We start from the raw sequence: 26,203 nt of genomic DNA, 5'->3' as shown, positions 1-26,203 counted from the left end.
CTATCTGTAGCTATCAAATAAGACTGAAGGGGGATGCATGCCCAGTAGGGGCCAGTCAAAGTTCTGGAAACTTTGACAGAAGTTTTCCATGATTGGGCTCCATCCTGATGATGTCACCCATATGTGAGGACTAACATCCTGCTGTCCTGTGAGAACACCTGTTACAGGTAAGCAACATTTGCTATCCCCCACCCTAATAGTGAAAGAACTTTGTTGGAGCATAGTACCCCTCCCAAGCATCCCCTCCCCTCAAATGTATAATAAAACTAATTGGGGTTCAGTGGGGTTACTCCCTCTCCCCAAATGTTTAAAAGTGCATCACCCCTTCTTGCCCCCCCCCCCCCCGTAGCCTTTGAACCTTTAAAATTATTTGAAGGTCCCGTGATGAGGCCAGGGGCAACCTCCTAGCACCCGCCCAGTCAACCCCATTCTTCAAAATGGCACTCACCTGACCTTGTCTCTGTCATGTGACAGGGGCAAGGTTGCGGATCGGACCAAGGCCATGTAGCCTTGGTCCATCGAGTATTCATTCCGTTCAAAACTATTAATTACCTTGATTGCCAAGTCATATGTGTATACATGTTCTTATCCTCCCATATAACGACCAATTAATCTAAAGTTGACCTTGTAATTATTCCTTTTGTAGCCTTTAGTTACATTAATGACCAAGTTATATATATTCCTTTGTTTCTGCCTTTCTGCTCGCTAAGTTGTATGTAAAGCCTTTTGCTGAATTGCCGTTCGCTGTAAACCGATTAGATGTTCCAAACGATTATCGGTATATAAAACACTAAATAAATAAATAAATAAAATAGCCTTGTCCCTCTCCTCAGAGTGGAGGAGTAGCCTAGTGGTTAGAGCATCAGCTTCAAATCCCCCTGCCACTCCTTGTGACATCGGGTGAGTCACTTCACCTTCAGTGCCTCAGGTACAAAATTAGATTGTGAGCCCTCTAGGGATAGGGAAATACCCACAGTACCTGACTGTAATCCGCTTTGAAGTGGCCAGTATCTAATGAGAAATATTTTCATTTTTAGTACAATATGGGAAAGTAGATTGCAAGCAGTACAGTATATAATGTCGTGATTAGGGAGAATAGTATTGCATTCCTATGTTTTCTAAATTCTGATGGCTTGCACAGCAGTGAGCCTATAAAGGATGGCTGGGTTTGCAAGCGACTTCACTTTTCTTATACAGTGACGACCAGCTGAATTATCCGAGTTATACGGACACTGGAAATGTGACTCCTCGGACATCGCTAGAGCAAATTCATGGGAGCTGTGATCCCACACGCCTGGCCAGAGAGAATGATGTGGGCAAAAGTGAAGGGAATGAAAGAAAAATGCCTCTGTCATGCACAGTTGGAGAAATTGAATTTGCATACTAGTTTGGACAGTTTCAAATGGGCTTGTTTTTTGGATCAGCAGTTTCCTTCTGTTGCTTGGGCTTTCAGCTCAGTCAGAGCTGGGGCTGGGACCCTTTATTCTAAGTTTCCCTTATTATATAAACATCTATACAGCCCTTTGACAGTCCTTGGCCAGGGGCCAAAGATTCTTCGGGGTTGGAACTTGTTCGCCCTATATCTGGCCAGTAGGTGTCATTGCTGAGCAATGTCTGAGACTCCTTCCCTGCCAGGCCCTGTGAACGCTGCCTCTGCGGTGGCCCCAGCCCCAGCTGGCCAGAGGAGCAGAAGCCAGGCCCAGGCCTGGATTTCCGAGTAGGCAGAAGCACCTCCTCCTCCTCTGTACCAATGGCACTTTTCTTCTAAAACCTATTTAGCTTGAACTGCAGTATCTTGTTGGATCTGCCTCCTTATAGATGCAGTAGAGGGCTGACAGCATTGCCATTGGCTTACCCATGCACCTGTGAGAGGGCGGGTCCAATAGGTCACTGTTTCTCAGACTGAGTGGCATTTGAGGGAGAGTGCAGCCCCTGGAAGAAGGAGGCTTCCCTTCCATTGCAGCACTGCCTTGTGTCACTGCACCCTTGGAGAGGGTCCATCCTTGCACCTAGGGCACCGAAGAGGTAAATCTGGCCCTAGCAAGACCTGAAATCAAACCCAGGCCCTTTGCATGCTGAACCAGTGGGCTGGACCCTGCCTACAATATTTCTAGGACAGCAGCAGTTAGCATGGCTGCTCTAACACATGGACTTTCCATGTGTGAGCCCAGCACCCTGTCTAATATGTTAATATTAAATGCTCTTTCATGGACATGGTGCTTTTGCCCCTCGCTCCAAATTGCCTCAGAATATTAGAATGTATTGATGCTTCACTGTGGTGCATTCTAACTGTACACCAGGAGATACAATTTGGGGGTAAATTTCAAATAGGAATGAAATCTGCAGGTACTTGACGCTAATTTTCAAAGTGAAAAGTATGCACATAAGTGCTAAGCCTGCCAATCCACCTCCCCGGAAATGCCTGTCTCTTATATGCAGATACGAATAGGGCAATTTTATAAGAGGCCAGATATGCGGGTAAAGCACTGTTTTACGCACAAAAAAGCTTCCCTGCGTAGTTCCCATTTGTTCTAGAATAAACGGGTTGAAACAATAGAGGGGTTCATGCAGAGTAGTAGGGATGTGCGTGGGAAAAACCTTTTTATGGTTTTCTTTTACTATTTTCATTTCATTTTGTTTCTGCGTTTAGTGCATACTAAACCCAGTTAGCCTGTACTAAATTGTTTTAGCTTGTGTAGAAATGATACATTTTTGTTTTTATGTATTATTTCATATTAGAAATATAAAAAAGCAAACAACAAATATTATTGGAGTGTTTTATGTTTTAACAACCTCATTTCCTCATATGGTAGGGAACTAATCTGTATTGCACTTAGCTAGTACATCAGTTTCTCTCTTAGAAATATACACAGTATGGGGTAGATTTTTAAAAAGTGCGCCTTCGCGTACTTTTGTTGGCGCACCAAGCGCACCAGGCGTTCCCTCCGAGGCCGCTCCGAAATCGGAGCGGCCTCGGAGGGAACTTGCTTTCGCCCTCCCCTCACCTTCCCCTCCCTTCCTCTATCTAACCCACCCCCCCCGGCCCTATCTAAACCCCCCCCACCTTTGTCGGGGGATTTACGCCTCCCGGAGGGAGAAGTAAATCCCCTCGCGCCAACGGGCCGCTAGCGCGCCGAGACGCGACCCGGGGGCGGTTCCGGAGGGCGCGGCCACGCCCCCGGACCGCCCTGGGCTGAAACCACGCCCCCGGGCCCGCCCCCGAAACGCCGCGTCCCGCCCCCAAAATGCCGCGCCGATCGGCCCCGCCCCCGACACGCCCCCTCGAAAACCCCCGGGACTTACGCGAGTCCCGGGGCTCTGCGCGTGCCGGCAGGCCTATGGAAAATAGGCGCGCCGGCGCACAAGGCCCTGCTCGCGTAAATCCGCCCGGATTTACGCGAGCAGGGCTTTTAAAATCCGCCCCTATATATTTTGTGCAAATTTATGTATGCTTTTGCTCAAGTATATATAATTCATGTGGCGGTATATTTAAGTACTCTATCCCTTAACTGTCTGCTACTGATTACGACAGCTCTTTCTCTGCCATAATCCGTTTGTATATTAGATTGCAGTTCCATCAAACCATAGTTAAATTTGTCACTGCAAAGTTTCACTTGTTTGGCTGCTTAGAGCCATATTATAGCTTATTTAATTGATAATTTAAAGAAAAATACTCATGGTTTCTTCTCCAATTCTTTTTCTTGTTTGTTACCTCGTAACATGATTTTGCAATACTGCTTTGAGTTTGAAAGTCACAATAAAACTGAATCATGAAACTTCAGTCTCCAGAAAGGAAAAAATTGGTGCCCGATTATGACACTTGCCTGCTTGAAATGTTTGATATATGAAGAGCAATGTTTAAAAAAAAATACAAACTAAAATGTACAGTTATAATCGTTCTTCTAACGTGAGAACTGGATATGTCACCTTTAAGACTGCAGCTAATAAAGATTAGGAAAGAGGAAATCATTGCTTGATAAGGGCTTGGATTGGCCACTGTTGGAAACAGGATGCTGGGCTTGATGGCCCCTTGGTCTGACCCAGCATGGCACGTTCTTATGTAAAGTAAACAGCTAGTTGCCACTGAATTAGTAATTAGATGGTTGTCAAACATGAAGTAATTAGATGGAGAAATAATTTGAATATGATTCATTGAATATTTGTGATATTGTTAATATAATAAAAAGAGATTGGTAAGAATTTTATGAGTGAGTTGTGAATATGTATTGTGCATGTTTGGGTGTGAGTGACATAATGTTTTTTAATTGAGATATTTACAAATTATTAAACACATTTTTGTAAATTGTATAATTAATGCTTGAGAGATACAAATTACTTTGTTGTATATTGATCAAATTTTTCTAAGAGAATAAAAATTGTTTATGATATAAAGAGAGTACTCAAATAGTGATATGTGCTTGTATCCCACTCCGGAAGGAGCGTTATTTCGAGATATATATATATATATATATATATATATAAATAAATATAATATATATTACATATATAATATATAAAATATTAAATTGTCTGCTTTTCTTTCAGGGGAAGACCCTGAAACGAGACGAATGAGAACTGTGAAAAACATAGCAGATCTGAGACAAAACCTGGAGGAAACTATGTCTAGCCTTAGAGGGACTCAGATAAGTCACAGGTACTTTTCAAAGATGTAATGGCATAAAATCTTTCACGTGTGAATTTCACACCAATCGCATATACATAAGCAAATAAGAGTGGGAGTGGCCTAGTGGTTAGCACAGCAGGCTAAGAACAATGTCACTTCTCCCCTGATGCTCTTTGTGACTTGGGGCAAATATTCACTTTCTCTTGACTCACATAAAATTTAAGACTGTAAGCCCTCTTGGGCAGGGACCTACAATACTGTACCTGAATTTGTAACTTGCCTTGAGCTTAGATTTGGAAAGGTGAGTGGGAAAATCAAAATTTAAAACCGTATCAGGGTTGTTTTCAGCTCTGAACCTCATATAAGCGCTTGCCCGTTTGCACTGTGTAAGCATGTTTCTTTGCCACAAAACATGGAATCTAGTTATCTGGTTTTGCACTTTGCTTTTTACAGCACATTGGAGACCACATTTGACAGCACTGTGACGACGGAAGTGAACGGGAGGAGTATACCAAGCTTGTCAGGTCGGTCCTCCGCAGTCACTTGGAGGCTTGGGCAGGCAAGCCCTCGGCTGCAGGCTGGCGATGCCCCGTCCTTGGGTACCGGTTACCCCCGCAGTGGTGCCAGCCGTTTCATACACACGGACCCCTCGCGGTTCATGTACACCACGCCTCTTCGCCGTGCCGCCATTTCTCGTCTTGGGAACATGTCGCAAATGGACATGAGTGAAAAAGGAAGCAGCGATCTGGACATGTCCCCTGAAGTTGACGTTGGAGGGTACATGAGTGATGGGGACATCCTGGGGAAGGGCCTGCGAACGGATGACATTAACAGTGGGTGAGTGGCTTTCTTCCTACATTGTGCAAAGTATGAAGGGTGCAAACAGGCTGAACTTTCTGCGAGACTAACAAATATGCTTTACACAGAGCGGTTTTTCTTAGGCTGAAATTAGTGTATAGCAGAACTGAAAATTTCTTATTGATGTTTGTGAATATTAAGAAAACCATTGCAGGTAAGCAGAACTACTCGGCTTTCTGAAACTGCAACTTCTGTGGACGTATTGAGATGTACAACTCGCAAGGAATAGGCTAAGACCACCGAATATAGGTCCTTCACATATGGTGAACCTTGACCATGGGGTCAGGGAGAAACACAGGTCAAAGGGAAACAGAATACACACCTGGAGATACAGAGAGTTCAAATAGGTGCCATCTTGAAAGCTAGATTTGTTTCAGGCAATTGTGGGGGCAAAAATATGTCAAAACACTACGAGCTTGCACAGTTATGAAACAGCACATCCTTTTGTCCAAGGATTTAATTCCCTGCCATGCCAGGGAGGAAAAATAATCCACAGGAAAAAGAAAAATAATGCAAGCAAAATTTCAGGAAAATATGAGGAAGGGATTATAGAGCTGAGCAGGAGATGTGCTTGGGAAGACTGGATGAGCCTTTTTTTAATCTTTACCTGCCATCATGTTCTCTGTTTCTGCGTTTATGGTAAAAATGCTAATTTTAAAATCTGGGCTAAAGTTAGCGAAATAACTTATCAGGGATATTCAGCAGAATAAATGTCCTGCTGAATATCCTCAGATAACTTTGAAACCTAACCGGCTATCTTTGCAATTCCTGGCTAGGTTTCAAAGTTATCTGGGTATGTGTATCTGGATAACTCGAATCTTAACCGACTATATCCAAAGAATATATCCAGTTATGTGGTACCGAAGCAGTGAAAAAAAAAAAAGGCAGCCTAGCAGCCTGATTCTCCCGCTCAGCAAGTAAAAATGTTCTTAGCTCTGGCCCATTCTCATCCTTCCTCCCTCTCTCCCAGAATTAACTCTCCTGTCCCCCTTCCAACCTCCAAAGCCCCATGAGCCACTGGAATTGTGGTACAACAGCTTTCCACATTGTTTTCAGCACCACAGATTTTAATTCTTTATTTATCAGCTTTTCAATTTTACAAATCAAAACAAAACGTTTGTAGCAGAAACATCAGGCAATTAATGAAATCCTCAAATTATACAGAAAATCTCAACAATCTACACATACTCCCTAGAGAAAAGTATATACATTCACCTTTATATTAATAAGAATTACCTTTTCTTTCACTATCAATTATTCTAATCTTGGCGGCAGAATTTGGGAGTTTTAGGTTAAAAAATCAGAAACAAAATGGACTAGCAAAGGAGACCTGGTTTCTACAGTATTACAGCACAGGGGTTGATGTACTGGGTTTCTTTGAATCTATGAAAATATTCAGTTGATCTGGAGAAAAGAAGATATACCATTCGTCTCTCTTTTTCACCAAACATTGACATGAAAAACGTAGCAAGAATTTAAAGCCCAAATCAATCACTTCTTGATGAAATGTAAGAAAATTCTTTCGTCTCACTTGAGTGACTAGGGCCAAGTCAGGGAAAATTTTAATAGTAATATCCAGAAATTTTACTGGGTATTTTCTGAAATAATATTATTTTGTTAACATCATAAGTGGAAATTAGGGAGACCAAGAGCATACCCTTATCAGGTACAACCATATCAGAATCCTCAAGAAAATTAGTCAAGTTATTTTGTATCTGTTCATTGGTCTCTCTATTCAAATTCCTATATCTAGGCAGGAAATAACATGTGTTAATAGTAGGCATTTCATCTTTTGAAAATCCCAATCCTTCATGTAGAAACCTTTTAAGAATTTCCCCTATGACTCTTGGAAAATTCAAAATTCTTAAATTCATATTTTTGGCATTATTTTCTAGTTGTTCTAGACACCTAGCAAGCGTCTCTCTATCTTTTACTACCACTGCCTTAAATTCCTGCGTCTTCTTATTTTTTTTCCCAATTCAGAGACTCTGTCCGATATATTACTATAGTAAAAAGAGCCTTCTCGCTCCCCACAGGCCGCAACGTATAAACTTCAGTTCTTGCCACAGGACGGAGATCCAGAGTCTGAGGCCTTCTGATTATGCAGACACTGATGCAGGTTCTTACAGCACTACAAAAGCTATAACACACTATGGGGCCGATGCAATATCGGCACGTGAAAAACGGGCGCTGATGAACGAGTGCCCGCTTTCCTAACGCATGCCCGCCCACCTCTTCCAGGCACGTGATGCACTAGGGCAATGAGCTGCTGCTTAAAAAAGGAGGCGCTAGGGGAAATCGTGCGTCCTTAGTGCCTCCTCTGCATCGGGTGCCCAGGAGTCGTGGCTGGCAGTGCGGGTTAGGAAATCAGACGCTCAATACGAGTGACCATTTTCTCCGGCTGCTGGCACACACTATACACGCACTGTATAAACGGCCTGGACTCTGCATATTGGCGTCCAGAAAACCTTTTTTTTTTTCCCAAGATTTAATTTTTTTGCACTATGCTGCTTTCTGTGGTTCCTCCTACTATGTATCGCAATGATACTAACAGGAGGAATCATAGAAAGCAGAATTTTTGGTTTGTTTTTTTTTTTGGTTGAGCCCTTGACCGCGGCATGCCTTAATGCCAGCTCCCACATTACAATGGGTGCATTGGCCACGCAGGAATTTTTTAAATCGGGTGGTAATAGGTAATAGTCTCATCTACATGGAATTTACATGTGATGAGATCTATTAGCTATGTGCTGGTTTGGACGTGCGTTTTGGACGCACTAATCCCAGAATTGCCTCAGGCATAAGTCTTGCATGCCCAAAACGCGCGTCCTACCTCGTGTTTAGCGGCTCGCTGACCTGCGCACCCGATATTGCATCAGCCTGTATAGGTATTCCCCAGTACTCACCCAGCCTGATTTCTTATAGACAGAAGGTAATCACGTGTTCAGATTCAAAAACAAGAATAAGTTTACTTGCTCATAAGATAATGCAAGGTGATTTGTGCTCACCTACATCGCTGTAAATACTAGTGTCGCCAAAGAAAAAAAATACTGTAACGTGGTAATAAGCAGCAGTATAGAAAGGAAATGAGCAGAGTTAGAGGGTTATAAGATCAGATAATGTGTCCTTGTTCCAGTCAGCCTTCAAAACGTCCAGCAGTGTTGCAAAAATGAACTCCTTGGGTCCCACAATCCATATTCCCTCCAATACTTCCAGGCACATAATTTTTGCAACTGATCAGCAGTGGCAGCAGCACGGGGGGGGAAGCTTTCTCTCTTTTCCTTCCCTCCCCGGCATCCTTTCCCTCCTCCCTCTCATGCAGGGGGCGAAAGGGGATCTAAGGCTGGTTTCTTGGAGGTGACTCAGTCGCCATAACTGCTGTGTCCGCGGAGGGAGTCGGGAGCCACCTGCCACTGCTGAGCTCTCGTCTCCCCTGGCAGCACCGTCTGGGGCAGGCTGCTTATGCTGCACTCTCCCTCCTTCCCCATCTTACAGGCAGGTGTGGGATAGGACACCACCATCGCCTTCCCTCTGCTGTCGGCCAGCTACCGGGAGGTATCTACCTAGCAACGAGCCCTGGGCACCTCACTGGTTCCTGGGCCTTCACCAGCATGGACTCCATTTCCCATCTCCCTCTGCATTCTGTGGCTCCACTAGTTGCTCTCTTGGAACTCCAACTTTATACAGTCCTGCAAAACTAAGCTCTTGTATGAAAGCCAGCTGAATTTTGTAGTAAAGCCTTTAACAGTTTATAGAAAATCCATGACTGGCAAAAACAAGAGAGCAATCAAAAACTTAAATACTTTGCTTTTTTTTTTTTTTTTAACTCTGCAATTTCTTCCAGCTCCTTTTGTACTTCCAGCTCAATCAGAGCCACCCCGGGGCTGTGAGTGCTGCCTCTGCAGTATCCCCAGCTGTGATTGGCCAGGGGAGTGGAAGACCCGAGCCACTAATCAAACTCGGGTTCCTCTGCATACCACTGAGCCAGCCTTTTGCAAATTCTTAAAGTAAGAGCTGTAACGCACAGTTCTGCCCAATGTTTTTGTAGATTTTGTCCATTCATGGGTTTTCCTAATCGTGTCAGAAGTGTGCATAGATTTTGGAATTTCTCCGTAATGACTCAGGAGATTAAGAGAATGTCGAACCATCAGTTCCGAGCCTTTTGTTGAAGGGTTGTAGTGATGGGTGATTTACACTAATCCTATGTTACAAAAATGTGAGAATACTTCTGAGATGTAATATGTTTTGCAAGCTGTAAATGTGGCTGTGTGCTTCCTGCCGGCAAGGATTACTGAAGAAGTTTGATTACATTTATTTATTTCTCAGCTTCTCTATACCGCCCCACAGAAGAGCTGATCAGAGCAGTTTACAACATAATAGAACCATATATAATCAATCATAGAAAACAAAAATAAGTTCTCAGTTTTAAAACTCCTCATCCATTACTATCATTTTCCTTTTCAGTTTAATGCAGCCATGCCTTTACTTCTTTTCTGAATGATAAATAATTCCTTTCCAACCTGATTTCCAGTGGTGCTGAATTCCAATGTGCCGGCCCTCATCTTCCTAGGAAAGACTTCTCTTTTTATCGCTTTAACCCCTGGAACTACAAGAAGAGGGCCATTTGCTGAACGTAAATTCTGTCCTGGCACATCTCTTTGTACCAGATTTGCCATGAAACATTAAAAAAAAAAAAAAGAAAGGTTTCTCTCACCCTGAACAACACATTTTGGTTCTTCTTCCAGCTATATGACAGATGGAGGACTCAACCTATACACCAGGAGCCTAAACAGGATTCCTGACCTGTGTGCCTCGCGCGATGTCATCCAGAGAGGGGTGCCCGACGTCACCGTGGATGCAGACAGGTAATCCGTTTTCGGGACTGCTTCAGAAAAGCTCGGAGCTAACTTTTTCCTTCAGGTGTAACCTTTTTTATTTTTGGTTTGCTTGGTTGGTTGCTTTGGGCCACCTGTTGGCCAGTAGCGTTTGCAGCAAACCGTACTGTGCGGTCGCATCATGTGGAAACTGTTATTTTCTAGACCTAGAATCAAAGTTATGCACGGTACAGCAACAGCTTTAGGTTGTTCATTTGTATGCTGCTGTTCAGAATGTGAAAATTACAAAGAAAAAAGAATTCACCGTATCGAGAAGATCTAAAAATAGGATCAGACATCTGTGCGCTATTTAGGGCTGCCAACTGGCCTCCTTTAGTTTTTTTTTATTCCAGGACAGGAGAATCCAAGTCCTGCTTTGACCCTCACTGCCTGCATGGACTTGTAGTCCCGCTCTTCTTAGGGAATCTGAACTGCAAGTCCGAACATGCCGTGAGGCATGACCAGTATCGGACCAGCTGGCAGCCCCGCAGCTCTGTTTGAAATCCCATCTCCTCGCCTGCTCTAGTTCTCTCTCTGTCTTTCATATTTCTGTTCCACAAACCCTTAGGAGGGTAATATTTAGAGGCATTTACTGGAAGGTGTGCAGCTCAAATAATATTTTTCATGTTGTTTCATTGGGTGGGGGGGGATGTGGGCTGAATGTAATTTCGTTGGAGATGAAAAAAAACGTGGGTTTTTTTTAATGTCTGCAAATAGCGAGCACTATTCAGAAATTGTTCGTGCTAAAAATAATAGAAAATAACATTTTGTGGGTTTTTTTCTATCGTTTCTCTTTAAAATAGCATGAAATGATATAGACAATGCTGTTTGGAAATGAAAGCACATCCGTAAACTGGTCTGCTGGCTGAAACCCCATAGCATGTGGAGGGTTAGCCAAGTTAAGAGAATCATTCCGGTGGAGGGTGCGCCATCTTGCCCCCTCCTCCTCTCAGGTGCAGCCTACTCTTAGTCCCCATCCTTGTACACTAACTTTCAGTGACAAACTTCATGGGCAGTTTCTCTTTGAAAATTTGCTACAAAGCACAGGTGATAGACATCCCCAAGGATCTTGCAACCACGAAGATAAGAGTTTAACATAAGTCAAGTGCAAGCTTAATTGCAGTTTGTCTTTTCAGCTACATGACAGATGGAGGCCTCTGCCTGTGCACCAGAAGCCTTAATAGGATTCCTGACCTAAGTGTCCACATATTGTGTCCTATAAAACAGTTAAATTTGATTTTGATGTTTAAACTGACTGCCAAGTGTATGACAGTAGCTAACTGTAATTATAGTTTGCCATGAATGCAAGGTGAAGTGTGCACTCCTACAGCTTATGATGATGTCTGGTTAGATGGGTCAATCAGAGACTTCCTGTCTGTTTTCTGTTTCTCTGCCGTTCTGACTTAGGACATATGCTGATGGTGCTTACTTAAAAAAAAAAAAAAGATATCGGACTTAGGAAAGGGTTTTCCTCCTAATTTCCAATCCTAGACACCTCCCTTTTTTTAGGCATTTTGTGCTTGAGTGTTAGGATGGCAGGATTTCCTTTTTCCCTGAAAGACATAACTAATCCCACTATATGCATCTGTTTTGGGAGGCTTATGGCTGTCATCTTCTCTGCCTCAAGAATGAGCTTTCAGAGTTTTCTTCTGAAAATGGGCCTCCTCTATGGAAATATGACATAAAGGCAGTAGCGATTTGCAGTGTTCCTTATGTTTTTCAAACATGCAAGTGAAAACAGATTATCCAGACCAGGCTCAAGTGCTGGGCTCTCAGCAGAATTACTGCATAATGCCAGATAGATGTGTGAGTCCCATGAAATCACTGAGAGACGCTGAAACACCAGAAAGCATTCTCTGAATTACAATGTAAGAGGGCTCCAGCATTTTCTATCTTCTGGGGGTGCTTTATGGCTTTCAAAGACTTACTTGGTTGGAAATGTCTCACTTTTCTATTTGCTGTTTGTAAAAAGCTGTTGCCATTCTGAGCAGATCTGCCCTGAAATAAATGAATCTAAATAGAAGGCAGAGATGTCGAGACTGATTTTGGACTGCCATTCATGAGGGCTTTCCTTGGCAGCTTCTCTTTAATTATATCATCATCTGACTTACTTCCTGACAGGTATGATGCAGGGCGGCTGTTTTATTTCTCATAATAAATCAGAATAGCGCCATCGTCTGGAGGCTTAGCTTACAGGCACAGGGTACTGGCGTAAGCATGATACTGCAAAGAGTCAAGTCTGAGCGACAAACAGGAGCAGTGCGGGAATGGGAAATAGGTTTGTCATTTTGGCACATCCTTCTTGGAAAGTCAGGAACAGTTGCTTTCTAAACTGGTTCATTCCTCCTGACCCATTTATTTAGAATAAATCAATGAATCCCTGCAAAGTGGTAACTTGACAGACTTTCTTATGAGGCCGGTAAGGTTCCACCTCTCTTTGTGTCTTTCTTGTCCTATGAGTTTGCTTTAAGGGGACAGTTTTTAAACACTTTACTCAGGGCAAATTCTGCAGGTGTTTTTTTATTTTTAATATACTCACAGACTTTGCACCAAGCTTCAAAGAAAGGGTGCACCAGGTACGTTTTCCTTTGAAACTTGCTCGGAATAGAAAGTACTCTCAGACCTTTGCACCTCCTACTGCATTTTATTATCCCATCCTGTCCGTAACCACACACCCAGGAACACTTGCCCTCAATGCAGGGAAAAGCGCATATGTTGTGGCATGAGGTGTATGCTTTTAGCTTTGCTGAGGGAGGGCAGTTTCATGGGTAAATTTCTATTTACCATGATAAATGACTTTGAAGATTGTCCCCATAATGAAGATATGGATGGTGAACTCCGGAACTCATATGCTTTAGACTGATCTGTTTTTTTCCAGGACATTCAAACAGTGCATGTTGGCCATGTCCTGGAGCATTTGTGTGCAGAAAGATCTCCTGAAGATTCATTGCAGATACCATAAGCAGGCCTGGATGTCAGGTTATCTCAATGCAAGAACATTGTATCTTGGGGGAAAGGGACTGCTTGCAAGTACAACAGAGCACAGATGATAAAACCCAACACAGTAGCACACACAGACAAACAATCATCATATAAAATTATTTGACTTAACCACAAATTGCATTTCACAGATTTAAGCTTTCCAGAGTGTAATCCGATCTGTGTCAGAGTGTTGTGCAGTATGGCGCACGCTCAGTTTACAACCCAGTGATTAGGTATGGTTGCACACATTGGGCAGAGCAAAATTCAAACTTGAGTCTAAGAGTTTGACTTTTTGAAGTAGTTGCATAGAGGAACCCATGGGGCATCTATAGGAGGCACAGAATGAACAAACATAGACACTCATATAACACATACAGGGCAATGCACCATTGCCTGTATTCAGTATAATTCCCATGAATGTCTCCATGGAAAGTGACAGAGATGATGCAGGAAACCATTGGTGGATGATACTGCTGAATCCAAGTAGAGAGATCTACATTTAAATTTGATCTTAGAAGTCAGATTTTTGCTGCCACTGGTGTATGTGTGGGACATGGGCAACAGGCAGGAAACTGAGAGGAATAAGGGTATTTGAACAGTTCACTCTCTCCAGCTGGGCCAGCTCAGTAATTATCAACAACTAATTTTGCATCTCTTTCATCAAGTAGGGAAGGAGCTCCCAAGAAAACACACTTTTCGCCCTCTTTTAATTCGTCCTCAGTAATATTAATAATTCCCCCTGCGCTCTATGGCTAAACTCCCGTTTTATGTCTGTGATCTGGCTGTAGCTAAGGCATCCCTTAACAAACCAGACAAAAGAATCTCCATGAATGAATCCATGCTCAGTCAGGTGCGGGAGTAGTAATGACGGTGCTCTCCCTGGCTATACCTTTTGTGCACTAGGAACAGTACTTGGCTCAAAAGGTCTGTGCGCGATACTGTGTTGGGTTTTGTTGTCTGTGCTCTGTTGTTCTTGCAAGAAGTCTTTTTCCCTTGAGTTACAATGTTCTTGAGTCGAACTTTTTAAAAAATGCCTGCTCCATCTGTCACTGCTACAGAAAGCTTGGCAGGCATCTCACACTTAGCTAAATGTGGCTGGTTGTTTGTCCTAAGCCCAATTATAGTCATCATCATTATAAATTTCTTATTCTAATAATGAATTCCAGAATTCTCTTTATAGATTGCTAACATCCTGCCTCATACTTAGCACGTGTGGTGTAAGGTCGTTCCCTGCTGTTCTAATAGCACAGGCAATAACTATCCTTCCCCTCCCGGTCTCTTCCTTCCTCTGCTATAAATCGTTATCATGCACAGGTCAAAGAACTCCTTTCTCTATAAATGTTCTTAGTGAAGCACATTCACTATGAATAATAATTAGATCAGGGATCTACTACTTCAGTCCTTGAAAGCCACAAACAGGCCTGGTTTTCAGAATATTGACAATATTGGGATTTATTTGAATATATTCATGCTGAGAACCATGTAAATCTGCATATTTTGATCACCTTGAAAATCAGACTTGTTTGAGGCCCCTGATGTCTCTAATTGAATGGCTCTGTTCTTGACCATATTCAGTGTAAAAGAGTCTATTTCCCGTCGATAGCAGGGCTGAATTAGCCATGCTGTCTAGGAGCGCGTCGCGACCGGTCAGTAGGCGGGGTTTTCTCAGTTTGTACAGAGTTTTGAACTCTGTGCGGTGAGGTTCCCGTGCGATTTCCTTGTTATCTCAGTCTCTTTTTTTCCGCAAGGGTTTTTCTCCTCATCTCTGAAGAGATTTTTTCACGATTTTTCTTCATTTTTCTTCTTGGCAGTGATGGCTCCTAAGCCATCAGGATTTAAGTACTGCCAATGCGGTAAAATTATGTCCATTACAGATGGACATAATTACTGCTATATATGCCTGGGGCCGGAACACGACCAAGACTCATGCCGAGACTGTGGTCATATGTCCCCTCGGGTCCAAAGGCAATGCGCAGAAAAAAATTGCGCTTTTAAAGACATCATCCACACAGTCTTTATCTGGACCGAAGAAGACACCAGCTAAGAGATCTGCTTCGTTAGAGGGTGCCTCGGCCAGGTCTGCCATACCACCAGGGCCGGTAAAAGGAGTTGAGACCGCAACTCCTCTTCCACCAAAAGCCCCTCATGAGCCTCTCGGGTTTCAGGGCACTATACGCCAAAAAAGTCGGAGCATGAAAAATCAAAACGAACGAAGCATTCGGAGAATGGCACGTCGGCGCAGGGATGCGCATCGGTGCATAGATCGGTGCACAGTACATCGGTGCACAGATTGGTGCACAACCCATCGGTGCACAGATGCACACACAATGCATCGGCACACAGATCGGTGCGCAACGGCGCATCTAAGCATATCGCATCAGAGCATATGGCACACGATGCATCGAAGCATGATGACTCAAAACTTGCGAAGCTCTTGAACCAACCTCGAACTCTGAGGCACATGACACCAGTCTACACTGCACAGTCAAAAACATCTTAAAACGACACAAAAAACGAAACATATAAGATCATCAAAACCTCGTGAGACAGATTCCGACCAAGATGTGGAACTAGCCTCTGACCATGACTCCGGCATCTCTAACAAACATTCACTTAGCAAGGATTCTGAATCATTTAGTAGACCACAATCCCCTTGTCTTTTACATAAGTCATGCCTGCCTGCCTCAAGACTTGCTCATAGCAGCACTGCCTCCAGGACCTTCACAACCTCAAGATCTCGCATCTAAAGCGATGTTACAAATTACACAGGCATTAAATACTTTTTTCTAAGATCTGGAGTCTGCACATTCTCAGCCTCCACTTGCGCCTTCTCAACCTTCACCATCTGCAGCATCACTGACTCCGCTCTTTCCATCTCAGCCACCAGCACCATCTCCAGTCCCAGATTGACCAGATTCTCCAGACTCTCAATGGACATCGTCTCCTGGTTCATCCACAGGATTCCCATCTGACCCTCCAGAAGGTCTCTGGAACCTTATTCCCCTCCTGAAGACCTGTCCTACGCAAAGTTCATCGAGAAAGTAGGCTCTCTTTTAAATATCAAGATGGGAAAGATCCCTGATCCCAGCTCGGAGGTTCTAGGAATACTGAAAATATTTGAAATGCTTCCAGAGCCAACAGCTCTACCACCACATACAGTGCTGGATGCAGTTCTTCGTAAAATGTGGGAGAAACCTTTTACCACCACAGCCACATCGAGGAAAACGGACTTAAAGTACCATATACGTAATTCCACAATTTACGATTCCACACAATTACCACACAACTCAATAGTAGTAGAATCTGCATTATCGAAGGCAAAAAGGACAAAACTTCATGCTAATTCACCACCAGGGAAGGACCATAAGTCTATGGATGACTTCGGCCGTAAGGTATACCATTCGTCCATTATAGCAACAAAAATTCAACACCATCAGTTTTACATAATCCAGTATTTATTTGAATGTCTTCAGAGATTACGTTCCTTATGTTTAGCCTCTGATAACACCCTACCACAACCATTTACAGACATGGAAGAAGGTCTTCACCATCTACTTCGGTCTGTATATAAGATCTTCGGCTACAGCTATAGCTGCATGACGAATGGCGTGTTTGAGAGCGAGCGCAATTAGAGAGGACGTTCACGATAAGTTAGTGGACATATCATGTCTAGGAGACAATCTATTTGGTGATAAATTTGGGGAAACTGTTACCCTTTTAAAAGAACAGAGTACCACTGTACTGTCACTCACATCTCCAATGGACCCCCATACCTTGTCCAGGAAATTTTACCCTTCGTTCAGGAAGAAATCCTACTCAAGGGTACCCTTTAAACCATACAATGCCTATCGAGCGCAGAACTTATCCCACCAAAGATACCAATCTCATACTCATCAATCCCATGGATGACCACGTCAAGAGTGACCACAAAAAGCAAGCACCAGCACCTCCTCAAAAACAGACTTCATCTTTTTGAGCTATCCCGAGCCACCTCCACCACCATACATAGGAGGTCGCCTTCAACAATTTTATGCCAATTGGGAGGCGATTACCTCAGATTGTTGGGTGCTGAACATCATAAGGGAGGGCTACCGAATAAATTTTATAACACTCCCATGCCTTCCTCATGTTCCCTCCTTCTGAAATACATCAACCCACTCACTGTACCTTCAAGAACAGTTACAAAATCTACAAATCCAGAAAGCCATTCAAAGAATTCCAATGTCACGGGAAAATCAGGGATTCTACTCCCATTATTTTCTCATTCCAAAAATGTCCGGAGGTCTTCAACCCATCTTAGACTTACGGAATCTCAACAAACACATTCAAAAAGAAAAATTCAAGATGACCTCTCTCAAAACTATCCTTCCCCTCCTACAACCCAACAACTGGCTATGTTCCATAGACTTGAAGGATGGGTACTCCCATATACCCATGCACCCTTCTTCCTTGCCATACCTTTGCTTTCAAGTTCAGAACAGCCACTATCAATACAAGGTTCTACCATTTGGCCTGTCTTCAGCCCCAAGAGTGTTCACAAAATGTTTAGTGGTGGTGGTGGCTCACCTCAGACAACTGTCGATCCAGATTTTTTCCTATCTGGACGACTGGCTTTTAGTAGTCTCGGATCAGACTACTCTGCGAACTCACATGTTTCAAACAATCAACTGTCTTCAGACATTGGGCTTCATAATCAATTATGAAATGTCAAAACTGCAACCGACCCAAGCACTACAGTTCATTGGAGCGCTCATCGATACAACAGAACAGAGGGCATACCTCCCGCAAGACAGGATTCAAACTCTATCCTCACTAGCTCGATGACTATGCAACCGATCACATGCATCAGCACGTCAAGTCCTCCAGCTACTGGGTCATATGGCGGCAGCTATCCATGTGGTTCCCTACACGAGACTACACATGCGCCTCCTACAATGGGGGCTAAAAAATCAATGGTCTCAATACTTACAATCCTTCTCAACCAGGATACAACTTACCACTCAAATGCGCACCGACATTCGATGGTGGAGAAACACCACCAACCTGACCTCGGGAGCACCTTTCCGATTACCTCCCCATCAACTCACACTCACAATGGATGCATCCAGAAAGGGCTGGGGAGCCCATCTATGCAAACTAAAGACTCAAGGTTTCTGGTCTCCTCAGGAGAGCACCCACCAGATCAACCTCCTGGAACTTCGAGCCATTTGGAAAGCACTTCAAACCTTCTCCCCTCAAGTTCAGGGCAAACATCTCATGGTATACACAGACAACCAAGTCGCCATGTTCTACATAAACAAGGAAGGAGGGTCAGGTTCATGGATCCTCTGTCGGGAAACACTTCGGATACTGACATGGGCAATAGCAAACGAAGTTTCGATACAAGCCACTTACCTCCCAGGTTTAGACAACGTCACGGCGGATCGCCTCAGCAGAATTTTTCATCCACACGAATGGACTTTAAATCGAGAAGTAGCAACCAGAATCTTTCAATGCTGGGGCAACCCGATAATAGAGCTCTTTGCCACAGAGAACAACCGTCAAACGCAAACATTTTGCTCCATTTACCCGAGCAAACTTCGTCATGCTCCAGATGCCTTTCTTATCCCATGGACAGGGGGCTTGCTCTACGCTTACCCTCCCATTCTGCTAATATCAAGGACGATTCAAAAATGCATCCGAGACACAGAGGATATGATCCTCATAGTTCCAGCATGGCGAAGGCAGCTGTGGTATCCGTATCTCATGCGACTATCCATTCGCCCACCAATTCCACAGGAGAACCATCCACGTCTGTTTACTCAGGAAGGGGGGGTCACTCCTTCATCCAATGCATCATTCCCACCTGACAGCTTGGAGGTTGAAAGGCAATTATTAAACCACCTGGGACTGCCATCTCAACTTGAAGACATTCTCATTGCATCCAGGAAACATTCAACCAGGCGTAACTATGCAAGAAAGTGGCATCGTTAAACAGAATGGTGCAAACCGCGACGACTATAACCTTTCTCATCAACAGTCACGCAACTCCTAGAGTATCTCCATACGCTCTACCTTGCTGGTTTAGCGCTCGCTTCAGTTCGCGTGCATGTTAGCCTATTGCGACTTTCCACCACTCTCATAATGGACTACTCATTTCCAACCATCCTTTAATCTCCAGATTCATGCGAGGCATGCTATGTCTAAGGCCACCGTCAAAGTCACCTATACAATGGAATCTTGATATTGTCCTTGAACAACTAATGCTGCCTCCTTTTGAACCATTAGATTCATGCCACATAAAATACCTAACATGGAAATTGGTATTCCTAGTGGCCATCACATCAGCACAGAGAGTAAGTAAGCTACAAGCCGTGGTTCACTATTCCCCTTATTTAGCATTTTACCATAATAAAGTCACTCTTCGGCCTCATCCTACTTTTCTTCCTAAGGTAGTATCGGCTTTCCACTTAAACCAGTCATTTACACTGCCAATCTTCAAACCTAAACCTCATCATAATGATTGGGACAGACTTCTACATTCTTTAGACCAGCGCTTCTCAACCGGTGCGTCACGACACACCAGCGCGCCGCCAAACACTGACAGGTGTGTCGCATCTCCCGGTGTCCCACTGCCCTGTTGTACTTTCCTTCTCCCTTTTTCCAGCCCCTGCGGGCCAATTGGAAGCCTCCTTTCTTCCTACCCCCACTGCCAAATGGGAAGCCTCCTTCATTCTGCCTGCCCCCGCGCAGGCCAATCGGAAGCCTCCTCCCTTCTATCTGCCAGTGGGAGTAGGAAGAATGGAGGAAGCCTTTGATTGGCCGGTAAGGCAGGTATGGCATAGCCCGGGGGTGGGGTGGGAAGAAAGGCACTGTCGAACCCTGACGAAGCAAGGCCCCTGTGGCGGTGAAGAGGAAAACCCGACCTCGACCAAGCAAGGCCACCACGGGAGCCCATCCCTGTGTCGGCGAAAAAAGAAGGCCCGCCAGAGTAAAGCCGCGGCGGAACTGGAGCTCATCCCTGCAGTGTAGGAAGAACAAGTTTTTGGTGAGAGTTTGTGTGTGTGTGGGTGTGAATGGGTGCCTGGGGGAGAGCTTGCATGTCTGAGGGTGTGAATGGGTGCCTGGGTGAGAGCTTGTGTGTGAGGGTGTGAATGGGTGCCTAAGTAAGAGCTTGTCAGTGGGTGTTAATGGGTGAGAGCTTGTGTGTGGGTGCCTGGGTGATTGTGGGTGTGAATGGGTGCCAGAGTGTGAATGGAAGCATGGGTGAGAGCTGGCGTGAATGGGTGTGAATGGAAGCCTGGGTGAGAGCTTGTGGGTGTGAATCAGTGCCTGGGTGAGAGCTGGTGTGAATGGTTGCGAAAGCATTTGTGTGCGATTGAGAGCTTGTATATAAGAGAGCATGGGTATGAATGGGTGAGAGCTTGTTTCTGTGTGTGAATGGGTGCCTGGGTGAGGGCTTGTGTCTGAGGATGTAAATGGATGCATGGGTGAGAGCTTGTGTGTGTGGGTGTGAATGGGTGCCAGGGTTTGAATGGAAGCGTGGGTGAGAGCTTGTGGGTGTGAATCAGTGCCTGGGTGAGAACTGGTGTGAATGGGTGCGAAAGCATTTGTGTGTGATTGAGAGAGAGACTGGTCAGGGAGGTAATGTTTCTGTGTGAGAGAGAGAGACTGGTCAGGAAGATGACTAGTGTGAGAGAGAGAGACTGGTCAGGAAGATGACTGGTGTGAGAGAGACAGAAGACTGGTTGTGGTGTCTAATTGGGGGTGTGTGTGAGAGTGACTGGTTGTGGGCGCTAATGAAAGGGGACTGTGAGGACAGAGCTTCACCAGCCCTTGCTGCTTCTGGTGAGTGCTATTGGCCTAGAAGGGAAAGGAGTGAGAGTTGCTGGATAGGGTAAGTAAAGGTGGCTTTTTAAATTTATTTTTCTTGATTGACTGCCATTTTAATTATTGGGTATTATGCAGTCTGCTGTTTTGAAATATTTTATTGATATTTGGACATGTTTTAATAATTTTTATGAGTTTTTAATTGTTGGATATTATTCTGTTCAGCAGCTGTTTTGTAACATTTTTAGTATAGCTTTACAGTTATTTCTGTGTGGGGCTCTATAGCAGCTTGGCTTATTCTGTTTTCCCAATAGGAAATGTATTAGTGTTTAGGGCCTGGTTTAATAGTTGTATTCCTTAGATAGGATTGTTACTGTTTGAGTGTGTTCCATAATACAGGTGTAACTTTGTGCGGGTTAGTTTGTGTGCATTATTGCAAATCCTGAGAGTCTGTTAGGGGCTATATTTCTCTTTCCATTTCTCCAGGTTCGTACTGCATGCAGAGTGGCTTTTTTGGGTTTCCATTCCAGTTTCTGTCTCCATATTTATAATTTGTGGTTTTTCTGTACTTGGTGAAGGTCAGTTCTGGGTGTGTGACCGAGGTGAGGTATTTTACTAGCATGTAGGCATTTGTATCAATCTTATTTGTTGTGTTTTCTCAATAGGATATGCATTAGTGATAAATTACTGTCTTTTCATAGGGAAGGCTATTGTGCCTGGTAGTAAAGGGAGTTTGTTTTGCTTTTACTGAGATGTCGTCAGAACCAGAATATCTTTTTTTTTTTGTATGGCGAGTTGTACAGGGTAATGCCCTAGATCTGCTCTGCACTCATTGCTGGGGGTTGAGGGGATTCCTGTGGATGCAGAGTGCATGTTTACATTTAGCCCCATGATGTTCACATGTTCAGTGTGTCACGCATGTGAGAACCATCTGTCAAGTGTATCCCGGCCAAAAAAAGAATGCTAGTTGGTTGTCCCAATGCATTCAATTCTTTGAACGACAAACCTAAAGCACACCAGATATGCGCAACAGCAGCATCTGTTGCGCATTTGAGAAAGGTTCCGCTGCTGGACATCTGCAAAGCGGCAACTTGGTCTTCTCTTCATACCTTCACATCTCACTACGGTATCGAACAGCAAGCATCTTCCGATGCAGCTCTGGGTTCGGCAGTTCTGTCAACCCTAAATAATAAATAAGACAGTCTACCGTTTTGAAGGGTAGTGTCCTCAACTTATAAAACATATTATCTGGACACAACCCGGGAGCTTGGGACTCCCAGACAGCATGGCTAATTCAGCCCTGCTATCGACGGGAAAAAGTAAATTTGCTTACCGTAAATGGTGTTTCCGTAGATAACAGGATAAATTAGCCATGCGATCCCTTCCACCTCCCTAGACAGTCTATGAATGCTTACAAAAATACCTTTAACATACATCTTGCTTGGCTACAAGAGACTGAGGTAACAAGGCAATCGTGCGGGAGCCTCACTGCGCAGCCGCACAGAGTTCAAAACTCTGTACTAACTGAGAATATTCCGCCTTCTGACCGGTTGCGACGCGCTCCCAGACAGCATGGCTAATTCATCCTGCTATCTATGGAAACACCGTTTATGGTAAGCAAACTTGCTTTTACCATTTCATGCATCAGTTACCAGTGATCCTGTCCCATTCCAGTTCCAGTTCAGGCCCTCCCATTTGAAAGCCATAGGAACAACTTGCCCAGTTTACTAAAACTGTATTTATTTAGCTCCCTTGTCTCCTTTTATAAAAGAAAAGACGACCGTGCTCCTCCTCCTCCTCATTAATCACAAGATCTGATTGGGAAATATTATTTATATACCTTGATTTTAATATTTATTGTTCACCCTCCTCTCTCCCAGATTTATTCTGCTTGTCCTGTTTGATCTTTTTCTTAATTGTATTTCTTAGTGGTTTAGAATGTCCAACGGATGTCTGCATCTTCTCCTTGGGAGGATAATGATATTTATCTCTCTTGTTGATGCTAGGGTGTATTTTCAGTCACTTTTCTTTGTTCTTTTCCTCCGCGTATGTGTGATAATTTTTATTTTATTCAGCATGCATTCCACAGGCATTTTTATTTTTTTTTCTGCAGTCTTTCCTTTGAGTGCTACAATCTAGTGCAGTGGTTCCCAGCCCAGGAACCTGAAGGCTCACTCAATCAATCAGATTGCTGGGATAGCAATAGCGAATAGGCTTGAAATGCATCTGCATTCATTAGAGACCCATTGTATGCAAACAGCTTATTTGATGTCATTGTGACTGGCCTAAAAGCCAGACCTTGTTGGGATGACCTTAAGGAAGGGTTTGGGAACGACTCTAATGTACTGGATCCGTTTCTGGACCTCGCTGATTTTTCTTGCTGTGCCCATTTGTGACATGTGTTTCATGCCTGAAGACACCATCGTCGATCTCTGTGTTTGATATCCATCAATTATGTGCCAAATTTCCTGGGGAGTTTTAAAGATTTTTAGCCTGCCTTGCATTCTAAATTTGCTAGAACTGTCAAATTCCCTTTTCTATAAGCACCTGTTTAGCTTTCTGGAAATGTTGCTTGTTTTTGTTAATGTCGGCCCTGCAAGATGTGGGGAGAACATTGCATGTCTGCCCTATCAATATATATGTTGTCTTATCCTTATTGTCTCTCCTATCTACACAAGTAACAACATGTAAATATCAAATCAGAATCAGCTGTGGAAATTGAGGGAACATTTGTGAGGTGCACCTGTTCTTTGACAAATAAGTCATTAGCCATGTCCAAATCCAAGGTCTTTGCATGAGTTCCATAATAAAGTTATATACATATACTTTCCTTCTGGCATGCATAAAATTCTCACAATTTTCCACTTGCTATTTATTTATATAGATTTTATTTATATTCCATCTTTCAGAAATGTCAACATGGATTGCATTCAGGTACTGTAATTATTTCCCTGTCCTCAGAGGGTGCACAAACTAACCCCTAGATCCATCAAAATGTGTTGTTAACACATTGATAATACTGCCATAATCCCTGTTTTTTGCATCTTGGAGAGAGAACGAGAGACTATATACAAGGCCTTCATATTAGTCAAGTATTTATATCTCTATAGAAGGGCCATCTAATAGGTCGAGATGAGGTGTTGGTGGTGCTTTAGGGGCCAGTTTCTCATGTAGAGTGAGGCATACAAACAGCACAGTACACTTTGGTGAAGATTTGACATCATCTGCAGTGAGGAAAGTCTCATAAAGATGAAATTTCTACTATGTTCTCTATAACAGGGTACCATCAAGTTAGGGTGAGAGAACATTGCCCAAGGTCACAAAAAGCAGCAGTGAGATTTGAACCCTGGCTTCTCTGGTTCACAGCCTGCTACTCCTCCACTCCATTGTGGATATTGTCTTGACCAACTGGTCATCTAGCATGTCTGACATCCTACTCATTTGCCTCACTCATCTCCTTGGGTCAGTGTCTGGACTGTCGTCTTCCATGAGTCCCTTCTAATGTCTCCAGCATTCGCAGCTGCATGTTGTGCAATCTTCAGCTCTTTGAGTCTGTGAAGCATTGGTATCCTCCTTTCTGTATGAAATCAGTTTTCAGTGCTGTGCTCTATCTCAGACACTATTTTAGGTGGACATATCATGCCATCAGTATCAACTTGTCTTCTGCGTGCCTGTTTCTTTAGGTCTGAGAATATCAATTCTAGTAACTATTTATTTTTTTCTAATCTTCTGCCATTATAGGGTGTGTAGGAATGGGATGGTTCTTCTTCCAGGAAAGTGTGCCTAGATAAATTCAAATTAAAATCTCCCAAAAATGTTGCAAGATTGAGTTTTCATTTCTTAGATTAAAGCTTCGGAGGCAGCTGGGAATTCCAGTCCTAAGACATACCTCGTACACAGCCATACATTGCACAGTACAAACTGTGTGGATTGCTGATTTCTTATACTCATTCACTGGGCCAGTGTTGATTTGGACCTGCACTGTTATACTGTATTATAGCTTCATATGTTACCTAAGTTCAAACTTTTAGCCTCTGAAATTCTTTAACTCTTTATTTATACATTTTCACAATATAATACAAGCAAATACCATAGCTTGTAACATAAATAATATTATTAGAAAGAAAATACATCATAAAAAATAATCCAACATAGAAAATTATCCAGTAACACTCATGAAAAGCCACAAAAATTAATTGAGTAAACCCCAAAAAAGAATGTGCACAATAAGAAAAAAACTGCGAATAATTCTAAAGTCCGCTACTTCACAAGTTATATAGATACTGGAGTAGAAGTAACAACCTTGACTGGTCTAGTATCTATCAGGTTCAGTAGGTCAGCTGGTGAAAAATAATACCTATTACCATCCAATTTAACCATATATTTAGAGGGATATCGAAGAGAAAATTCACCTCCTAAACTAAGAACCCTTTCTCTCAATTGGCGAAAGGCTTTCCTCCTATTTTGTGTCTACCTACAGTCATCTGGAAAAATCTGGATTTTGTGATCCATAAAGAGAGCACCTTTGTTGAAAAAGAACAATCTCATTATGAGATTCTTTTGATCAAGAGAAGAAACTCACACCAACAAAGTACCCCTCTCATTTATCACATCATCTGTCTGTTGCAAGAAATCAGTTAAGCAAGTAGGAGAGGATGACAAATGAAATAGATTGGCATTAGAGTCAGAATCTCTTTTCCCTTTAACAGAAATGTAATTTAGTAAAAATAGGCATATGCTCATCAAATAAACTCAAACCATTTTTCATATACTTTAAGATAAGCTCATTTGGACCTATTAAAAACGTGGAAAATTCAGTAAGCGAAGATTAAGTAATCTCCATCTGTTTTCAAAAACTTCTAAACACTGATGGATAAAAAGACATGTTTTTATCCAAACTTGCATTGAACTCTTGTGCAGCAGAAACATAGCATTCCGAATCCTTAATCTTCTCATCTTGACCTGAAATCCCAGATTGAAGAACAGAAACTTGGTTCTTAATTACATGCAACGAAAAAGCAAAGGAATTGATTTTGTTACTCAGTTTTCTCAAGTAATA

At 43.2% G+C, this 26,203-nt stretch overlaps 1 protein-coding gene across 7 annotated transcripts in view; it reads left to right on the top strand.

Moving 5' to 3' along the window:
- Nucleotides 1-26,203, top strand: part of NAV3 (neuron navigator 3) — a 971,329-nt gene that overhangs the window by 754,679 nt on the left and 190,447 nt on the right. For all 7 annotated transcript variants that reach the window (XM_029597136.1, XM_029597134.1, XM_029597135.1 and 4 more), the window contains 3 exons: nucleotides 4,546-4,654; nucleotides 5,078-5,461; nucleotides 10,225-10,344. In XM_029597136.1, the coding sequence (XP_029452996.1) occupies nucleotides 4,546-4,654; nucleotides 5,078-5,461; nucleotides 10,225-10,344 (613 nt within the window). The remainder of the gene's footprint in view (nucleotides 1-4,545; nucleotides 4,655-5,077; nucleotides 5,462-10,224; nucleotides 10,345-26,203) is intronic.

This window comes from Rhinatrema bivittatum, chromosome 4 (genome assembly GCF_901001135.1).
Source record: "Rhinatrema bivittatum chromosome 4, aRhiBiv1.1, whole genome shotgun sequence".
NCBI classification, from domain to species: domain Eukaryota; kingdom Metazoa; phylum Chordata; class Amphibia; order Gymnophiona; family Rhinatrematidae; genus Rhinatrema; species Rhinatrema bivittatum.
Note: the sequence above shows the minus strand (reverse complement) of the source record. Positions and strands in the feature narration are given on the sequence as shown.